Here is an 18,278-nt window from a genome sequence, read left to right on the forward strand (position 1 = left end):
ATATACATACAACACATATCATGTTTAATCCATGCTCAAACACAGATTTAATATCCACAAATTGTGGTTTTATGGACATGTAATTCTTTCTGCTAACTATCTTCTTTTTACAACACATTTCTCACAATCTGCATTGGAGACTACAGCAGAACTACTGGATATACAACCCCCAGATTTCCGCAATGAAAGCATCATTATATGATATAGGAACAGTTGGAAAAATTATGCATATAAGACAAATTTTGTAAAAAAGAAAAAGCTTTGTAAACATGAAGAGAAAGGAAACCGCCTTCCGAAATAAACATTTTTATTCTGATCTGTATTTCTCTGTCTGTCCTGTAGGAGGCAAGAACCGCTGTGGCACTAACAATGGAGGCTGCAGTCACCTGTGTCTCCCCAGCAACAAGACGTACACCTGCGCCTGTCCCACCGGCTTCAAGAAGGTGGACCACCACAGCTGTGCCAACAGTGAGTCCCACATTAACACATCAAGTTTATAATATTCATTGTAATTTGGTTAATTTAGGGCTTTTGTATATATTTATTCTTATTGAGTTACGTATGTTATAATAAATGCCAAAAGTCATTATTTAAGCCATTCTGCACTAGACAACAATAATTATTTCATTCATTAAATTTGGTGAATTGTCAATAGGATGATCTTAGTCTTACGCCTGACAACCAGTGTCTTTAAAGAGTTCATAAAAAGTTGAACATTTCATGTCTAAAAGCAAATCCTCAGCAGTACTTTGAGAGATGAGTGCAAGGTTTTACTGATTCAACAGTCAGTCAGTTCTGAGACGCTGAATGGAGAAGATAATCCTGTAACATTCATTTAATCTCTCTGATCAGCCTGGCAGTTGAGGTGTAGGTTGTCAAAGGAAGCAAAATTTTAGGGGGAAAAAAAGTGCATGAAGAGGATTATCAGACATCCACCAAAGTGAAATTTCAACTAATGAATTTTAAAAGAGTCATATTATATGTTACAGTTCAGTGCAGCTTGAGGAGTGCTGAATTAAAATGGACTTTTGGCAAAGTTTTTAATGATTCTTTTTTTATTACACTTTTATGACACTTACACACCCTGTAGTTATAAAAACATGTATATTTTATCATCATCATTATAAATAATTATGTTAGGTGAGGGGTTATGAAGTATCATATGAATCACTCAGTATGGCTAGATTTGCCCTTTAAAGGCTGTTAGTTTTCTGTGTGTTAGTGCTGTTGTGCTGTGTTCACTGTTGACCCCATTGTTAAAACTAGAATACTGACAGAAGACCTTTGGTCTTTAATCAGGTCTTGACAAGTTCCTGCTTTTTGCCCGAAGGACGGACATCCGACGAATCAGCTTTGATACAGAGGACATGTCCGATGATGTCATCCCTCTGGCTGACGTGCGCAATGCCGTGGCGCTGGACTGGGATGCCAAAGATGGCTACATCTACTGGACAGACGTCACCACTGACTCCATCAACAGAGCTCTGTGGAACGGCACTAAGCAGGAGGTAAGTGGAAGCTAAAGCTACAGATTAACTGAACCTAGCATTGGAATCCATCATGTTTCATCTGTCAGTGACTTCGGCAGAGCAGAGCACCTGCGCCACAAGAGAGCAGAAAAATAGGTTTATGCAATACCGCCATCTACTGGGGTTGATGCAAAAGTGCAACAGAACAAACATGATGCAGTATGTTAAAGAGAATTAAATAATAGCTAAACAACGGCTGCAAGAACAGAAAAACTGCAATAACGTGACAACAACGTATCAATATTTTATTTACACACTTGATTCATCATTGTTTCTGTTTTTGTTCTCTATCTCTGTTATATAAATGACACCAACTATTGTCTGTCTGGGTTTATATATAAGCCAGGATCTAAGCATGTTTAAGAGCTTGAAACTTCAAGATGTAACTTGAGACTGCATGAAAGCCAAAACAGTAAAAATTACATCTTTGTGGTCCCTTTTTTTTTCCAGGTGGTGGTGGACACCAGTCTGGAGAGCCCGGCAGGTTTGGCGATTGACTGGGTGACCAACAAGCTGTACTGGACTGATGCTGGTAAACATTTCACATCTTAACAGATAATATCATATTTCTGCTGTATCACGCCCTATCACTTGTTTGGCAGTATGTACTCTTGAACCAATCATGTCATGTCCTGGGTCGCTTAGGTACGGATCGTATCGAGGTTTCAAATGCAGATGGGAGCATGCGGACTGTGCTTATATGGGAGAACTTAGACCGACCAAGGGACATCGTCGTCGACCCCATTGGAGGGTGAGATGATAGAAGAGGTTTAATAAGTTGACATATGAGCCTGAAGTTTTCACGGCATCTCTCACATTTGATTCTTTCTTGGTAGTTTCATGTACTGGACCGACTGGGGTGCCAACCCAAAGATTGAACGTGCAGGAATGGATGCTTCCAGTCGCATTGTCATTATCTCATCCAATCTGACGTGGCCAAACGGGCTCGCCATCGACTATGAGACTCAACGTCTGTACTGGGCTGATGCTGGCATGAAAACTATTGAATTTGGAAACTTTGATGGTTCTGACCGACAGGTAAAGGGTGCTTTTGTAAATAGAGACATAACTGCAGGGACTTGAAATTGTAATGATGGAATAATGTCCTTACAGCAACTTGAACTTAATTATTTCACTGTTTTGTGACCTGAAATATTATTTTTTTGTGTGAATGTGGAATCAACATTGTAAGCATATTGTTAATCTCACTTGACCTACACTCCTGTCTTGGTTTACAGGTTTTGATCGGCAGCCAGCTGCCTCACCCCTTTGGCCTGACTGTACATGAGGATAAGTTGTACTGGACAGACTGGCAGTCCAAGAGCATCCAGAGTGCTGACAAGCTCACTGGCTTGGGACGACACACTTTGGCTGAAAACCTGGAGAACCTCATGGACATACACATGTTCCAGAGACACCGCGAAACAGGTCTGTGTGGGTCCACATGCTATACCAAGTCTGAATAGCAGTCACACATGTTTTTGTCTTGTATTACAGTATATAGAATTGGGAATTAAATTATAACTTTGAGGTTCAAATGCTGGCTTTACCTCTACTTTGTTTTATTCAATTTATATTAGATGAACAGTGTAGGTAGTATGAACTTTTTACACACAGAATGAGTAGAAAGTAAATAGTTAACATACACTAACAAGTTTTCATATGCACTATTAGGTATAAAAAACACCTAAAGAAAAACATTGCATCCCTTTAAACTTGTTGTCACAGATTCATTTCAAGTCCAATTTGTTAAAAGAAAAGATTAAATAGATTAAAAATATAACACTGGCCTTCTGTTAATAGAGAACACTGTGTGCTGTTGGACGAGTCTCTCGTGACAAAGGAGGAAAAAAAATCTCCTGCTACTCTCTGCTTTTCTTGTTTTTGACACCTTTTCCCCAGAGCTCAGATGTGTCTGTGCTGACACTGGGGGGGATGGCAGATAAACTGAGCCCAGATCAGTGGTTGAGAGGGCAGAGAGCCTCGGGGGCTCATACCAAACTGAAACCTCACTTATCTCACTGATGTGTAGGGCTCTCTCTTGTGCTCCCTGAAGGGTTTCACTGCCTGTATCAGTTGTGTGTTTCTCTTTTGTTTTCCCCAAATTCTCGAATTCCCTTTGAAATCCTTGCTTCTAAGCTGACCTAGAAAGGAGGACGGTGGGTGAACTGAGTCTGTTTGTTTTTGTCTGCTTCTGTAGTTCGTAACCCGTGTGCTGTGAATAATGGGGGTTGCAGTCACCTCTGTCTCCTGGCTCCTGCTCCCAAAGCCTCCAGCTGTGCCTGTCCCACTGGGATTAACCTGCAGACGGATGGAAAGACCTGCACGCCTGGTATGAAACAGCGTCTTATTGCATTTTCAAAGTTAGAATGAATCCACCCACGCATTTGATTATCCAGCATTTCTCTCATAATTGCAGTAATATTCAGGATTTTGTTTGTGAAGTGAGTGTGAATGAAGCAGAAAATAAAGCTTTGATCATCTACGGATGTCCTATATACAGCAGTTTCTGCATTAAATCAAACCCTTGGCTGACAGGAAGATAAAAGAACGTCAACCCTCTCTATGTACTGACAGGAAGGTGCTGTGATGTGTGAAAAAACTGATGTGTGTGTGTGATTGTGTGTGTACGCAGGGATGAGCAGCTTCCTCGTATTTGCACGGAGGACAGACATCAGGATGGTGTCTCTGGACATCCCCTACTTTGCAGATGTGGTTCTTGCCGTCAACAGCTCCATGAAAAACACTATTGCCATTGGCGTCGATGCCAAAGAAGGTTTGTGTGTCTCAAAGTATTAAAATGTCTCTTTCAAAAAGGCAAGGGGTATATGAATAGAGTCCTTACATGTGTATGTGGCGCCCCCTGCAGGAAAAGTGTATTGGTCTGACAGTACACTGAAGAAAATCAGCAGAGCCAACATCAATGGAACAGCAGAACAAGACATCATATCTACAGGTGAGAAGAAGTGCTTACATTGTGCAGTACAATGCTGTTTAACTCTGTCCAGTGATGGTGACTGGATCCCTGTCTCCTTCTGTGTCTCCGTCTGTAGGGTTGATGACAACTGATGGCCTGGCGGTGGATGCTGTTGGCAGAAAGATCTACTGGACAGACACAGGAACCAACCGCATCGAGGTTGCTAACCTGGACGGCTCCATGAGGAAAGTTCTCGTCTGGCAAAACCTCGACAGCCCTCGAGCCATTGCCCTCTACAATGAGATGGGGTGAGGCTGCTGGAGCATCATATATTCTTTTTACAGTCTTAACACCTACAAATCTCTGCTGTGTTGGTAAAAATAGATAGTGAATTCCACTTGATCTTTTATAGTATATACTACTCTCACCGTCCAGCTTGTTCTCATCTTATTAGCTTGTTTTCCATATTCTTCCCCCGACTGACCTTTACCTCTTTCTCTATTTCTTACAGTTATATGTACTGGACAGACTGGGGAGAGCACGCTAAGCTGGAGCGCTCTGCAATGGATGGATCAGATCGTGTAGTACTCATCAGTAACAACCTGGGCTGGCCCAACGGCCTGGCCGTCGACATGGCCGGCTCACAGTTACTGTGGGCTGACGCTCACACTGAGGTTAGTGTTGACTGCTCTTGATGCTCACACAACTACTCAACTACCTCACTAATCCTATGAGGAGGAATTAAAGCCTTGACCGCTTCGAATTGAGGACTTGTATATAATGTTGTTGATGTTGAGGATCAATAATAACAAAGTAAACAAATGCCAGAACCATAAAATCATTTTGGACAAATAAAAAGTTGTTAGATCCATAAAGATGTACCATAGAGACAAGACATGAAGCCCACTTGGTAGGAATCAAATAGTCTAAACTCTTTTTCATCCTCTGCAGCGTATCGAGGCCGCCGACCTGAACGGACAGAATCGCCACACCCTCGTGACTCCAGTCCAGCACCCTTACGGTTTAACCCTACTGGGGTCTCACATCTACTGGACCGACTGGCAGAGCCGCAGCATCCAGCGTGCCGATAAGACAAGCGGATCCAACACCATCACGGTGCGATCCAACCTGCCAGGCCTGATGGACATCCAGGCTGTGGACAGGGAGAAGCCGCTGGGTGAGTCTTATGACACTGTAGTTAAGCTCAGTCTGGGCGTTGAGCCAACACAAACCGGGGATGTGGAGTTTGAAAGGTGTCTGCTTTTACTGAGTTTTGTTATGGAAAAATGTCCCCCAACTTTATGGAGGGGCAATACTTCCTTACTTATTATATTTACTCCTCATATTCCTACTTGCAGTATGAAAGAAAGGATATTTGTGTTTGAAACTGTGTTCGCCAACTGAGCCACAAACCACAAAAATGGAGGGAAGCCTAGCAGTGATTGTTCCTAACCACGTAGAGCCATTTAATCTCATAGACAGAAATTACCAAAACATAAACAAGTCAAACTTGGGGAACCTAAGAGGACCACGGAGTAAATTTTAAATTTGTTTGTAATGTGTTTGATTGCCAGAAAATACAGCAGCTGCTGTTGATAATTATTATGCTTAACTTGTGTGTACACAATCGATTGACAGGTGATTTTTATGTTGTGACGCCTCTGTGTAAACAAAAACTGCTGCCATTACAAACAGATTTTTGTGTATCAAAATGTCATACTATAAGAGATCACCTTTGACTGTGTGCATCATGCCTTCTGTCTCTGGCATCTCCAGGTTTTAATAAGTGCGGCAGGAGGAACGGAGGCTGCACTCACCTGTGTCTGCCTCGTCCCAACGGTACATCCTGCGCCTGCCCCACCGGCATCCTGCTGAAGGGAGACGGCAGGTCATGTGAAGACTCCCCAGAAACGTACCTGCTCTTCTCCAACCGTGTCAGTGTGCGGAGGATCTCCCTGGACACCAATGATCACACCGACGTGCACGTACCGGTGCCCGAGCTGCACAACGTCATCTCTCTGGACTACGACAGTGTGGACGGAAAACTTTACTACACCGATGTCACCCTGGATGTTATAAGGTGTGAACCCACAGAACTCAATGTCTGCATGAAAACTCCCCTGCTACCACTTATTGAATAGCTTTTACTACTACTAACATATTAGGATGAAATTATTAACATACACAATCATACAGTACCATTTTCTGATTATATAGATATTTTAATCAAGGTCAGTCAGTTGTTATTGAGAGATTTAAAAAAAAAAAAAAAAAAAAATAGATGATAGAAGAAGTTCAGATTATAGGTAAAGGGTTAAAAAATAAATAGAAATGATTTGATATTTAAGAAATCTTCAAATTAAAAAAGTGAGTTGTGTGCAGAATAGAAAAAAAGTGAGGCAGACAGTTTACCACTATATTTACCAGTATAATTAGGGTTATGTCATTTCCTCTAATCAAGTAGCCCAATGTAATAGACTCTAATCTTCACCTTTTATTTTGTTTTTTAGGCGTTCTGACCTGGACGGCAGTAACATGGAGACCGTGATCAGCCAGGGCCTAAAGACCACTGATGGGTTGGCTGTGGACTGGGTGTCCAGGAACATGTACTGGACCGACACGGGAAGAAACACCATCGAGGTGGCTCGACTGGACGGAACGAGCCGCAAAGTCCTGGTCAACAACAGTTTGGACGAACCCCGAGCCATCGCGGTTTTCCCGAGCAAAGGGTACGAGACAGGGAGTGAACATGACAAGATTAAACATGTTTAAGATATAAATCAACAGGAATTTCTTGAGCATTTATTGCTTTTTTCTGAGCCCTTAAAAGACTTCTTAATACCACTGAAGTTAGCTGTAGAAAATAAGATATTAGCAGAAAGAAACATCATTGATTATGGTTTGGAGGAGTTAGTATTTTTGTCTCCAGTTTGCTTCTCTTCTCATCACTTTTGCCTTGTCTCTGCAGGTTCTTGTTTTGGACTGACTGGGGTCACATTGCAAAGATCGAGCGGTCTCACCTGGACGGGTCGGACAGGAAGGTTCTGATCAACACCGACCTGGGTTGGCCCAACGGTCTCACACTAGACTACGACACACGCAGGTCAGACAGAGAAGCCTGTTTGTGTATGTGTGTGTGTGTGTGTGTGTGTGGGTGGGGGGTGGCATGCTTAATATTAGCATATTAACATGATTACTCTACGTATGTTCAAATGCCGATGTTAGCATATAAGTGCAGTTTAGATTGATGAAAAGGTCTCCTGTAAAAGGTGAGATTGATAAGATGAAATGTACTAGAATAGCCACAGTGCAGAGGGTAAACATTAAAGTTTTTCCTCTTGCACAAAGTCTACATTTTTGTTGTTTTTTATTACATCCAAGGAAAGCTGTCCCTCCAGTCATCACAGGAAATGTAAAGTCTTAGTCAGTAAGAATTCATCGTTAATGATTGTGTCATTTTTGTTCCTGCAGGATATTCTGGGTTGACGCCCACTTGGACAGGATTGAAAGTTCTGACCTGAATGGGAAACTGCGTCAGACCCTTGTTAACCCGGTGTCCCACCCCTTCGCTCTGACTCAGGTACCCGTCCTCCCCAACCTCCCCTAACCCTCAACTGTCAATCACTGGGCTGATCCTTCCTCCTGGCTGCCTCCTCCACTCACCTGCTCTCTCTCACTCATCGGCTCACCGTGTGATTCCACTGGTCATCTCCTCGTCCTCCAACTCATGCTGAACTCATTCGACTTAACCATTTCTTCTATTTCCCTTCCACTCTGACCCTCATTTTTCTTCCTCCTCTCTCCCTCCCGTACCCGTCCCCTTCTTCCTCCCATCCCCCTGCTCCTTGTCTGTGTTTTTCCTCTCCTCTCTTCTTCTCCCTCGTTTCCCCAGTTGAAGCCGGTGTCCTCCCCTCTAACTCCTTTCTCCCGACTCTCGCAGCAAGACCGCTGGATCTACTGGACGGACTGGCAGACTAAGTCCATTCAGCGGGTGGACAAACACACCGGCCGCAACAAGGAAACCGTGCTGGCCAACGTGGAGGGCCTCATGGACATTATAGTGGTATCACCTAACAGACAGACAGGTAAGGAGGCTTTTATGGGAGACTCATTCAGCTGGCAGGAGAGATACCTGCCAACTGAATGAGCGTTTGGTTGGTGAAGTGCTGAAGCAGCAGAGGTCTATATCAGGCATGTCTAAACTATTCCATAAGGGGCCGTCTGCCTGCAGGTTTTTGTTCCAAACAATCAAACGCACACAATTTACCAATCAACTGTCTGAGGACTGAGATCAGTTGATTAAATGAGTCAAGCCTGGTGTGCTCCTGCTTGGTTGGAATGAAAACCTGCAGCCACATGACACCTCTGGCAATGAATGCAGGTACAAGACACATCACAGAATTAGAAAATAACGTGGTCAAAAGAATACGATAAAATCAATATATAGTATAGTTGAAAACACAACAAATGCAATTTTTAAAGCCTTGTCCATGAGGAGTAAGAAAGTAAGACTAAATAAAATGTCACATTTTAAACAACAACAAAAAATGCCTCCACCTTGTTTGTGTTTCTCTTTTTTAAGTCATTTAATCTATGAATCATCAGAAACTAGTGAGACATGCCTGATATATTTTCCCACAGCTCATATTTAAGAAGCTAAATGAAGTTTTGGCTTTTTTTTGCTTATAAAGATTACTAAAATTATTATTGAATTATCAAAATAGATGCAGATACTTTTTTTTGCCTATTGAATAAATTAATAAAAAAACAAAAAACAGCTCTATTCAGTTGCTCTAATGTTAAATTCATGGACGGACTTGTCTGAACCTCTTGTAATTAGTTTGAATTGCATCTCAATTTGCACTCTCATTTAAGAGTGTTGAAACCTTCATTTTCTAGTGTCACAGTGCTGTTACTCCAAGCCAGCCAAATTCAAATGTCATCGCTCTCATCTTTAGAGAAATTATCCAAACTAAAGGAGGAATTTAAATAAACTCCACAGACTGTTTGGTGCTTGGTGTGAATATGCCCTCTTCTCTCATTCAGGTACCAACCTCTGTGGAGTGAACAATGGCGGATGCACTCACCTCTGCTTCGCCAAGACCAACAGTTTTGTGTGTGCGTGCCCCGATGAACCAGACGGGCGACCCTGTTCAACTAGTGAGTGATAACTGTGATTGTTGAGTGTGTACTTGAGTGTGTTTTATGAGCTGACTTTTTGATTTTTGTCTAAAAAATAACTCACCAGTTACTGTATCAGGTTAATGTGCTGATATTGACTGAAATAAGGATGACTTCAGATCTCACCACATACCAAATCTCTGGTATCTCTGGTACATTTTTAATAAATAAAGATGTGCAGTGAGTTCTGAATTTTTACAATAATGTATACATGACTTGTTCGAACAAAAGCGGCAGTATGTTCTAGGTACTGATCCTCATGTGTTTTATCAGTTTCAGGTTACGTCCCCACTGCTCCTGCCAGAGGAACCAGCAGCACCCCGATCCCTAACAAGATCCCCAAAGCTCCAACAGACACACCACACAGAGGACCGTCACTGGTCAAGTACGTCCGTTTGTCCATTTGAGTGTTTTTAACAGGAAATTTCTCTTTTTTTTTAACCAATGTGTTAATTTGTTCCTTGTTACAAAATGTATTCAATTACTTTGTTCTGTTAAAATAGCATCATGTTCCCTACAGCACAAGGAGTTTCCTGTATTTCCTTTCAACTTTTTTCATTAAGATAAAAATATTCAACATTTTAATTTGAAGAACTACTTTAGAAGAAATAATTGGAAAAGTTACTTTGCTTTTCCCTCTTAAAATCATGTTCTCAGGCCTTTTATATACCTAACAGCTTGGTGTATTTTCTCATCCCATAGAGACGTATCATGTAATTTTTCATCTGAAACAGAAAACACAAACACAATGCAGTGATATTAAAAGAGCGTACAATCTCTTGCCAAAGGCCCTAAAGAGGTTTATCTTCAGGAAGAACTTTATTATGTGTTGACTCAATAAGGTCACACTGTAATTAACAGCCAATATTAAGCCAAATCCCCTGAGCTAGATTGTATTTTCTCAATCTGTGTTTCTGTCTTTTTTTTTATAGCTGCACTGACAAGAATCTAAACGTCGAAGGCTGCTCACAGAGCAACGTGGTGTCGGCTCCTCATGGTGAGTTTACAAAAACAGTTTGCACATTACACTGTAAAGAAACACTCTTGATATCTCGGAAGTGCAGGTTTACCATTTTTACCACTCAAAGTAAGATGAGAATATCAATATGAATTTTATCCATGTGTGAAGTTGAAAAACACTCAAAAATAGTCAGTACTGTACTTTTATCAATAATCACTAGATTTGTTCAATAAACACATCTATGCCATCTGTTGTAGGAGAAGGACTTCATATCAGCTATGTGATTGGTGGAGTTCTGACCATCCTGGCAATTCTGATCCTCATTGCCGCTTTGATTATTTACAGGTAAGTCCCCCACTTGATATTATGCAGATCGCAGAAATACTTGCATTCAATATATTGTTGATAGTAGGGCTGCAATTTGCACTTATTTTTATCAATTAATCTGTTGATGATTTTGTTGATTAATCGTCTAGTTGTTTGGTTTTTAAAACATTTTAAAATAAAGGGAGATTGTCAATCACTGTTACCCAAAACCCAAGGTGATGTCCTCAAATGTCTTTTTTGTCCAAACAAAAAGTCCACAACCCAAAAATATTCAGTTTACTGTCATAAAAGACTAAATAAATTAGAGTTTGGACTTTATTGTCAAAGCCATCAATAAAATATTTGCTGTTTAATTTAATAGTTGGCAAATAATTGATTAATCAACTAATTGCTGCAGCTCTTGCAGATAGTTTGATTTGTTTCTTTGCTTTTGATCAACAGACATAAAAAGTCAAAGTTTGCCGACCCGGGGGTTAGCAACCTGACCTACAGTAACCCCTCATACCGGACGTCTACGCAAGAGGTCAAGATTGAGGCATCGCAGAAGCCTCCAATATACAACCAGCTTCGATATAAAAAAGAGGTAAAGGGAAATCTGAGCACTGAAGAGAAGATGATTTCTTTTGTTTTAATAGATGAATGGATTGTAGTTGGATCCATGATGTATATGATCAGACTGTGTAGGTGTATGGTGGGTAACCACAGAGACAAATGATCTTCCTGTTTGTCTCTGTTTGTCAGACTGATTGTGTTGGCATTGACATATAAAAATGTGACATGTGCAGGTCGTAGACAGCATTACTCACCTTTTCCTCCCACCCTCTCTCCTTCACTGCAGCTCTCTCATCCCTACAACTCCCTCTCTCCCTTTATCTTTTGACCCACATGTCCTGTGGAGAGGTAGTTACACCGCATGGAGGAGTCGTGCCTTTTTTCTAGTTCTGTTTTCTCCTAATCACCTTCTGCTGTTTCTTTGTTTTCCCTCTTTTTTCTTCTGTCTTTTTGAGCATGCAACCTTCTGTCCAACATTAATGATTTCTCTCTTGGGTGCAGTGACAGAGCTGTGATCAATAGCATGCCAGTGTCTTTACTTTTTAGAGATGACAGAAATTCAATGGTTGCAACATCATTGTCAAATTAAGCGTGATAACTTGTAATGTCAGACCAATGATATTATTGTTAGAGCCTCTCAAAATCAAGACCACTTGCCACATTAACCTTGTTGGTTCTGAACTAGTAATGTGTCAGTGTTTGATGCTGTTCTGTCTGTAGCGTAACTTCAGAGTGTGACAAAAACAAAAAAACGAGACATAAGCTGATCTCATAGATTGGCATTGGAGAATAAGACATTTTGTAATATAATCATAATCAGCTGTATTAACCACTTAACACAGGTTTATAGTACTGTGTCAACTCGACACGTCGGCCCTGCAGACCCCCTTCACCGTCAGGTGTTGAGGCAACGTAGACCGCAAATGCTCTGATTGGTCTGCAGTACATCATTTCTCCGTCACATTCCTTCACGATAGACCCTTCAGGTCGTTCATGAACCTCACACCCCCTAGTGTTTTGGCGGTGAATTGCACAGCGTCGTTCAACCCAGACGCAGAACTTAAAAAGGTTCACGACAACGGTGTACCTCCGGCGAGTTGACACAGTACTTTTAACCTGCTTTTACACCATAAAAAAGCCTAACATGGATATTATTATCAATGCCATTGCTGGACATAAGTTCTACATGGATATTATACAAGAATCTGAGAGTCAAAAGATATATAATTATAAATTAGAGACTTTACACTTAGTGTTCACTTTAAGAAAATACATATCAGGTCAGAACATGTACTTGCAGAAACTCTGTGTGAAACGAAGTGAGAAAATGTTATCAGCACATCCCTTATAAGAGCAGAACTCGCTGTGATTTTTCATCACACTTATTTCTGCCACCATCTGCCACTTGAAGTAACAGGAAATTTTTTATCACAAAGCAGTGCATTTGATTTCTTTTCATTTTGCAGAGACAGTCTTTTTTTGTTAAGTAAATTATACCATTGTATAAAAGTGATATGGTGTTGATATACAGGTGGTGAAATGTAGCAACTTACACACACACAAACACACACACAAAAAAAAAACTAACTTCAGAAGGAAGCACAGAATTACTACAGGGAGTCAACCTGCTGTGCATGGGTTTTGTTTGAAGGTGACATCTTGTTGTGGAGTGTTTTGCTGTTGCGTACTTATCTTTCAGTGGGAAAATCCACCCTTAACAGGTTGAACACAAATATGGGGAATGTTTCTGTGGACGATGTTTATATTAATAAATCGTGAATATTCTTTAAAAATAAAGGATGGTTCCAGTCAAGAAAGGGAGAAGAGAACAATTGAAAAAGGGAAGAAAGAAAGAGACATGCATATAACACAAATACTAACATGGGGTCAGAGGTCACCTGGTTTACACCTGGGTGGCTCATTTGGTGTTCAAGGTAAAGTGAGAAGAAAACATGTCATTAAAAAACTGAGGGTGGATTTTTCCTTTAAACTGCTGGTATACAGGCCATCACTCTAACTAATCATGTCTCATTGTCCAGGGGGGAGGAGATGGAGGATACACCAAGGAGAAGATTCGCATTGTGGAGGGCGTGTGTCTCCTGTCCAATGAGGAGCTTTATTGGGATGACCTAAAACAGATCAAGCCGTCCCGAGGCGGCCTGCACACCTGCATGCGCACAGACACCGTCTCGCTGCAGGCCAGCAGTGCTTCATTAGACGACGGCGAGACTGAGCAGCTCCTCCAGGAGGAGGCGTCTGAATGCTCCTCCATAACCACCCTGACCCCATCAGCCATCACCCCACAGCGTCACGCCCAGCACAGCCTGCCCGACACCGGCTGGGCCTCAACGCGCAAGCCCTCCACTGAGAGTGAAGTGTGAGGGAGGCCCCCCCCCCCCTTCCCTCTGTGCTTTATCTCAACCTTCATTACCTAATAAACACACACCTGTATTTATAGCTGGTACAAAAACACACAAAGATAAAAAGGTACACCGCAATAGCTGCATATGTAGAGTAACAGTACATATGAATCCGGTTAGAAAAATCTAAGTTCCCATAAACGCAACTCCTCTGAAACTGGGGCTCCGTCCTACTTGTACACACACACACACATGCAGTGCAGTTCTCCAACAGAACCCTCAGTGCTACTGCCTTTAGACAAAATGATAAACTAATGAGCATGCTGGAATAAGAAAGCAAAAGACTCTGGGGAGGAAGTGAACAGAGAGACACAAGCGTTATCTGGAGCCTTTTTAAAGGATGCAAGGCGCTTCTCTGCGTAAAACTTCACCTTTTATTTTTTGTGAACTTTTTTTTTTTTTTTTTGGTTTTGGACAAAGCTAAAACATCACACCCCTTGGACTATGTAACCACAATGCTCTCTCTCTAATGCCACTCATATCTTTTTGAACTCTATTTATGAACGTTTTTGTACTTCAGAGTGGGTTTGCTGACTTTCAGAGAACAGCGAGAGTGTTGTGTTGAACTTTTGTGCAGCAGGACCCGGGTATTCAAGAGTTGTATTTATGACAGTGCCAAAGGGTGGGGCTTCACAGAGTCTCCATGCTTCTTTCTGCATTTACACGTCAGTAGAAATGTATCTTAATTACGGGATGTTTCTTTTTATTTCACTTACTGACTGCCCTCACCAGTGGGAGACCTCAGTGATGACACCATCTGCTTCTAATGTCTTATTTTACAGCCTCCTAAACAGGCCAAGCAAGGACGTAGCTGGTACTCTCAGTTAATTGCGGAAGTCTGTTTATCTTCTGTAAAAAATGTCCTGAAAGGAGCTCCTTTTTTTTTCTTCCTCTTTTAAAAAAAATCAATCATTGCTGATCCTCGGGCAAAGCAGAGGAAGCCGCGATGAAGTAACAGCCTAAGTGCCAAACATTTTGTTCTTTTTCCTCCTTCAGCTGTATATTTATTTTTCTCAGAGGTTGTAAAATGAACGTGACTTTTTTTTTTTTTTTTAAACTCATTCTGATTAAAGGGTTGGTTCACCCAAATCGCAAAAAAACACATTTTCTCACTTACCATTAGTAGTATACAGCCATGCAGATACAGTAGTACTGCTTTTATGTACCAATGTTTTTAGATTTCTGTTCCTCTGTGATTTCTTCTGCCAATTTTCTTTGTAATTACTTACTCAAAGCAATCTCTCATTAAGCATTTCTATCATCGGTTTTCCAACAAAATTAAGTGTTTCTTGGGTTTACTATCCATTTTCACAGCACTTACTATTCGAATCTGAAGCTCTTTGATGTTAACAAGGTCAGCAAGGATTAATTTGTTGCCCTTAAAAAAAACTAAAGCTCCCATGAATTTCTTTTCATCGTAGGAGTGTGTGTATTATATGTTGTCGTAACTGTCCCCCCCCCCCCCTTATCCATGATATTCAGCCACATTCTCATCAATTTCTATCTTAAAAATTATATTTGCTGTTCAGCCCTCCCTCTCCACTTTTACCCACAGCAGTCGTAGATTTGTAGAAAATGTGTTTGTTAAAGGCTGCCTACAAAACAAGGAATATTATTTAAAAGATATTAGATTATTTACCAAATGGAGGAAATTGAACTAGATACTGATGAGAAATATTGAATTGAAGAGTTGGATTTTTAGATATTTGCATCACGAACAGAATAAGTTCCACTTTCACGTTGGCTCAGGTTTCAGGGGCAGATATGGAAAAACTTTGGCACATAAAACCAAAGTGATCTGCTTTGCCAAACACTACTACTAAGGGTAAGTGAGGAAATAATGTTTTTGTAATTTGAGTTTTGATCCATCAACTCTAAATCTGTAATGGAAAAGTGCACTCGCAGTATCTGCCACAGTACAGTATAACAAATGGGTAACTTAGGAACACTGTGCATGTCTGACCCATCAGGCAGTGAGGGTTATAGTTTAGAAATATATCACTGACAACTTACTGAAACATTAATTTAATACAAGATATTATGCATTGCTTTAACTTTAGAGTACCATCCTGTGTGTTGAAAATATGGTACAAGGAAATACTATATTGCTATTTTGACAAATATATCGGTTAGACTTTATAGAACCATGTATTTTGAAGTATCTGCTACAAGCTCAGCAACTTGCTGATTTGCTGCTAGACGAAGCACTGAGGCCAATGAAAGAGGGTCTTGGCAGCTACATAACTTTGGTCTCTGGCGGTTGGTTGACAGGAAGCCTACAGAGCATCATGGTGACCCAGTAACCAATCATCCCGGCTCACAGTCCCTCCAACTCTGCTGCAGGAATGCTAAAACTGTACAGATTTTAGTTGCGGATATAAGCAAACATTTCTGTTGAAGATATTGTGTTGATTAAGTTGTATAGTCTTTTGTACAAAGGGATTTCATGACCGTTTTTAGACTTGTATTAATTTTACTCACTGGAGAAGAACATTTTTTTTTTTGTTTTTTTTTTGCTGGATTATTTTAACCACTGTGTTTCCAAACCTTGTAAATGATAGGGAAGATGCCAGTTATTTAATAGTGCTCTTTATCTTATGAAATACTGGTCGCGTATAGCTGTTGTAAAGTTAACAAAAAGAGGTATTTATGATTTCTGTTTGGTTGTCAATTGATGTGTAAATATGAAAAGACTGTATATGTATTTCCATGGCAGTACTAACAAGCTGTGTTGTGTGATATAGTGAATTATCCCTTTGCTATCTTTTAATATAAAATTGCATTTGCATTTCAATGAAACTTTTGGCTCACTCATCTGTGCTCAGTCCCTTATTGCTGCAAACAATACAGATATTACAGTCATAAAAACAGGAGCAAAGCAATCAGAGAATCTGGGTTTTAACCTGGAGGCACATAGCTAAATTGTCACATATCTAAATATGTACTAGACTAGTCCTCTGCAAGGTGAAAAAAGCAGAATGATCACTCTTCTGGGACAGGTAGACAGGTGGTGTGGTACAGAGTAACATTCATGGATTAGTTATCCACCACAACGCCAATACATTTGATTCTGTGTAGGCTAAGTAGGTAGTTGTACTAGGATGACAATATTAAGTAAATAAAATGCACAATACACAAATAACATTAAGAAAACATGAGGTTACAGACTTTAAGGCATTTTGAGCGAAGACTGAACCAGAGATGTCAAGTATCTTCCAATTCTTACTAAGAGCTGGTAGCTGTAACAAACCTTTATCAGCATCAGAAAGTATCAGATGTAGTTATCTTGGGTTTAGAGTTACCAGGTTCCACACCTGCATTTTGAAATTAGGTGGTTGGGATATTACATTTAGATTGCTAGTTGTGAATTTACACGGAAAAATATGATTCATGTAAAGAATTATAGTCGAGTTTCATAGTAAATCCAGGCAATTGTAGTGTTGAATGCTCCCTTTATATCACTCCTTTATGGATTAAACATAAAATAAATGTTTTTGTTTTTTCTACTCATCACCCATGAATAACATATTGTAGCGGATGCAATATGGAACCACAATTAGTACTCTGATACTACTATACCACCACACACTATAAACCCCAGCGTCTGTTATATTGTGACTTCACTGAAAATAGAATAACATTTCAGCATATGTGGTGAAGGAACTTGTACTGAGATGTCTAACTATTACATCCAAAGTTTAAGTTGAGGCTCTCTATATCAATATCTCCATACTACACAATACAAGGGTATAAGATAAGATATTCCTTTATTAGTCCCACAATGGGGAAATTTGCATTGTTACAGCAGCAGTGGACAGCAAAATAGAATGTCAGATCAGCAATAAGAAAATAATATAGAACAATACATAATAAGTACTGTCAAAAATGTGAGACTTTAATTAAGAAATCCTAAATAATATAAAAAAAGAAACAAAAATATATAGAATATATTCTAAATTAAACGTAAAATAAGTTTTCAGACTTGTAGTTATGTAAGGTTTGTTTCTCTTGTAAATATGAGTCTGTCCATGTGACAGCTACACAACTTCTCATTGGTTCAACAGAAGAAAAAAACATTTTAATTGTCCAATGAACATCGACGATCGTCTCGGCGCTTGAGCCAATCAGCGATCAGATTTATAGAAAAAAACTTCTTTAAATTGAGAAGAAGAAAAAGAAGCTAGTCGGTGTTAGCTGCACAGAAAAGGAGGTATGAGTCAAATTATTGTATGAAATAACCTAATCAAGTAGTTCCTCGTTGTTTAATAGGTTGGCATTAAGTTGCACGTTTTGTTTTAGGAAGAAGAGTCAGGCCTATTTGACAAACGGAGTCGAATGCTAGCTAAAAGAGCTAACATGGCTAACATTGGCAATGCTGAAAAAATGTACAG

At 40.3% G+C, this 18,278-nt stretch overlaps 1 protein-coding gene across 2 annotated transcripts in view; it reads left to right on the plus strand.

Moving 5' to 3' along the window:
* Positions 1–15,493, plus strand: part of lrp4 (low density lipoprotein receptor-related protein 4) — a 122,243-nt gene extending 106,750 nt beyond the window's left edge. Inside the window, exons 16-38 of one of the 2 annotated variants that reach the window (XM_062433959.1) lie at positions 343–468; positions 1,300–1,508; positions 1,980–2,061; positions 2,175–2,280; positions 2,366–2,567; positions 2,768–2,957; positions 3,730–3,861; positions 4,165–4,305; positions 4,399–4,485; positions 4,583–4,754; positions 4,958–5,120; positions 5,398–5,623; positions 6,223–6,526; positions 6,957–7,175; positions 7,415–7,549; positions 7,918–8,026; positions 8,339–8,531; positions 9,493–9,606; positions 9,901–10,012; positions 10,560–10,624; positions 10,846–10,933; positions 11,357–11,498; positions 13,507–15,493. In XM_062433959.1, coding sequence (XP_062289943.1) covers positions 343–468; positions 1,300–1,508; positions 1,980–2,061; positions 2,175–2,280; positions 2,366–2,567; positions 2,768–2,957; positions 3,730–3,861; positions 4,165–4,305; positions 4,399–4,485; positions 4,583–4,754; positions 4,958–5,120; positions 5,398–5,623; positions 6,223–6,526; positions 6,957–7,175; positions 7,415–7,549; positions 7,918–8,026; positions 8,339–8,531; positions 9,493–9,606; positions 9,901–10,012; positions 10,560–10,624; positions 10,846–10,933; positions 11,357–11,498; positions 13,507–13,848 — 3,659 coding nt within the window. In that variant the 3' untranslated portion in view covers positions 13,849–15,493. The remainder of the gene's footprint in view (positions 1–342; positions 469–1,299; positions 1,509–1,979; positions 2,062–2,174; positions 2,281–2,365; positions 2,568–2,767; positions 2,958–3,729; positions 3,862–4,164; positions 4,306–4,398; positions 4,486–4,582; positions 4,755–4,957; positions 5,121–5,397; positions 5,624–6,222; positions 6,527–6,956; positions 7,176–7,414; positions 7,550–7,917; positions 8,027–8,338; positions 8,532–9,492; positions 9,607–9,900; positions 10,013–10,559; positions 10,625–10,845; positions 10,934–11,356; positions 11,499–13,506) is intronic. The other variant, XM_062434655.1, reaches the window with a different exon arrangement.
* Positions 15,494–18,278: the final 2,785 nt, after the last annotated feature.

This window comes from Scomber scombrus, chromosome 1 (genome assembly GCF_963691925.1).
Source record: "Scomber scombrus chromosome 1, fScoSco1.1, whole genome shotgun sequence".
Classification (NCBI taxonomy): domain Eukaryota; kingdom Metazoa; phylum Chordata; class Actinopteri; order Scombriformes; family Scombridae; genus Scomber; species Scomber scombrus.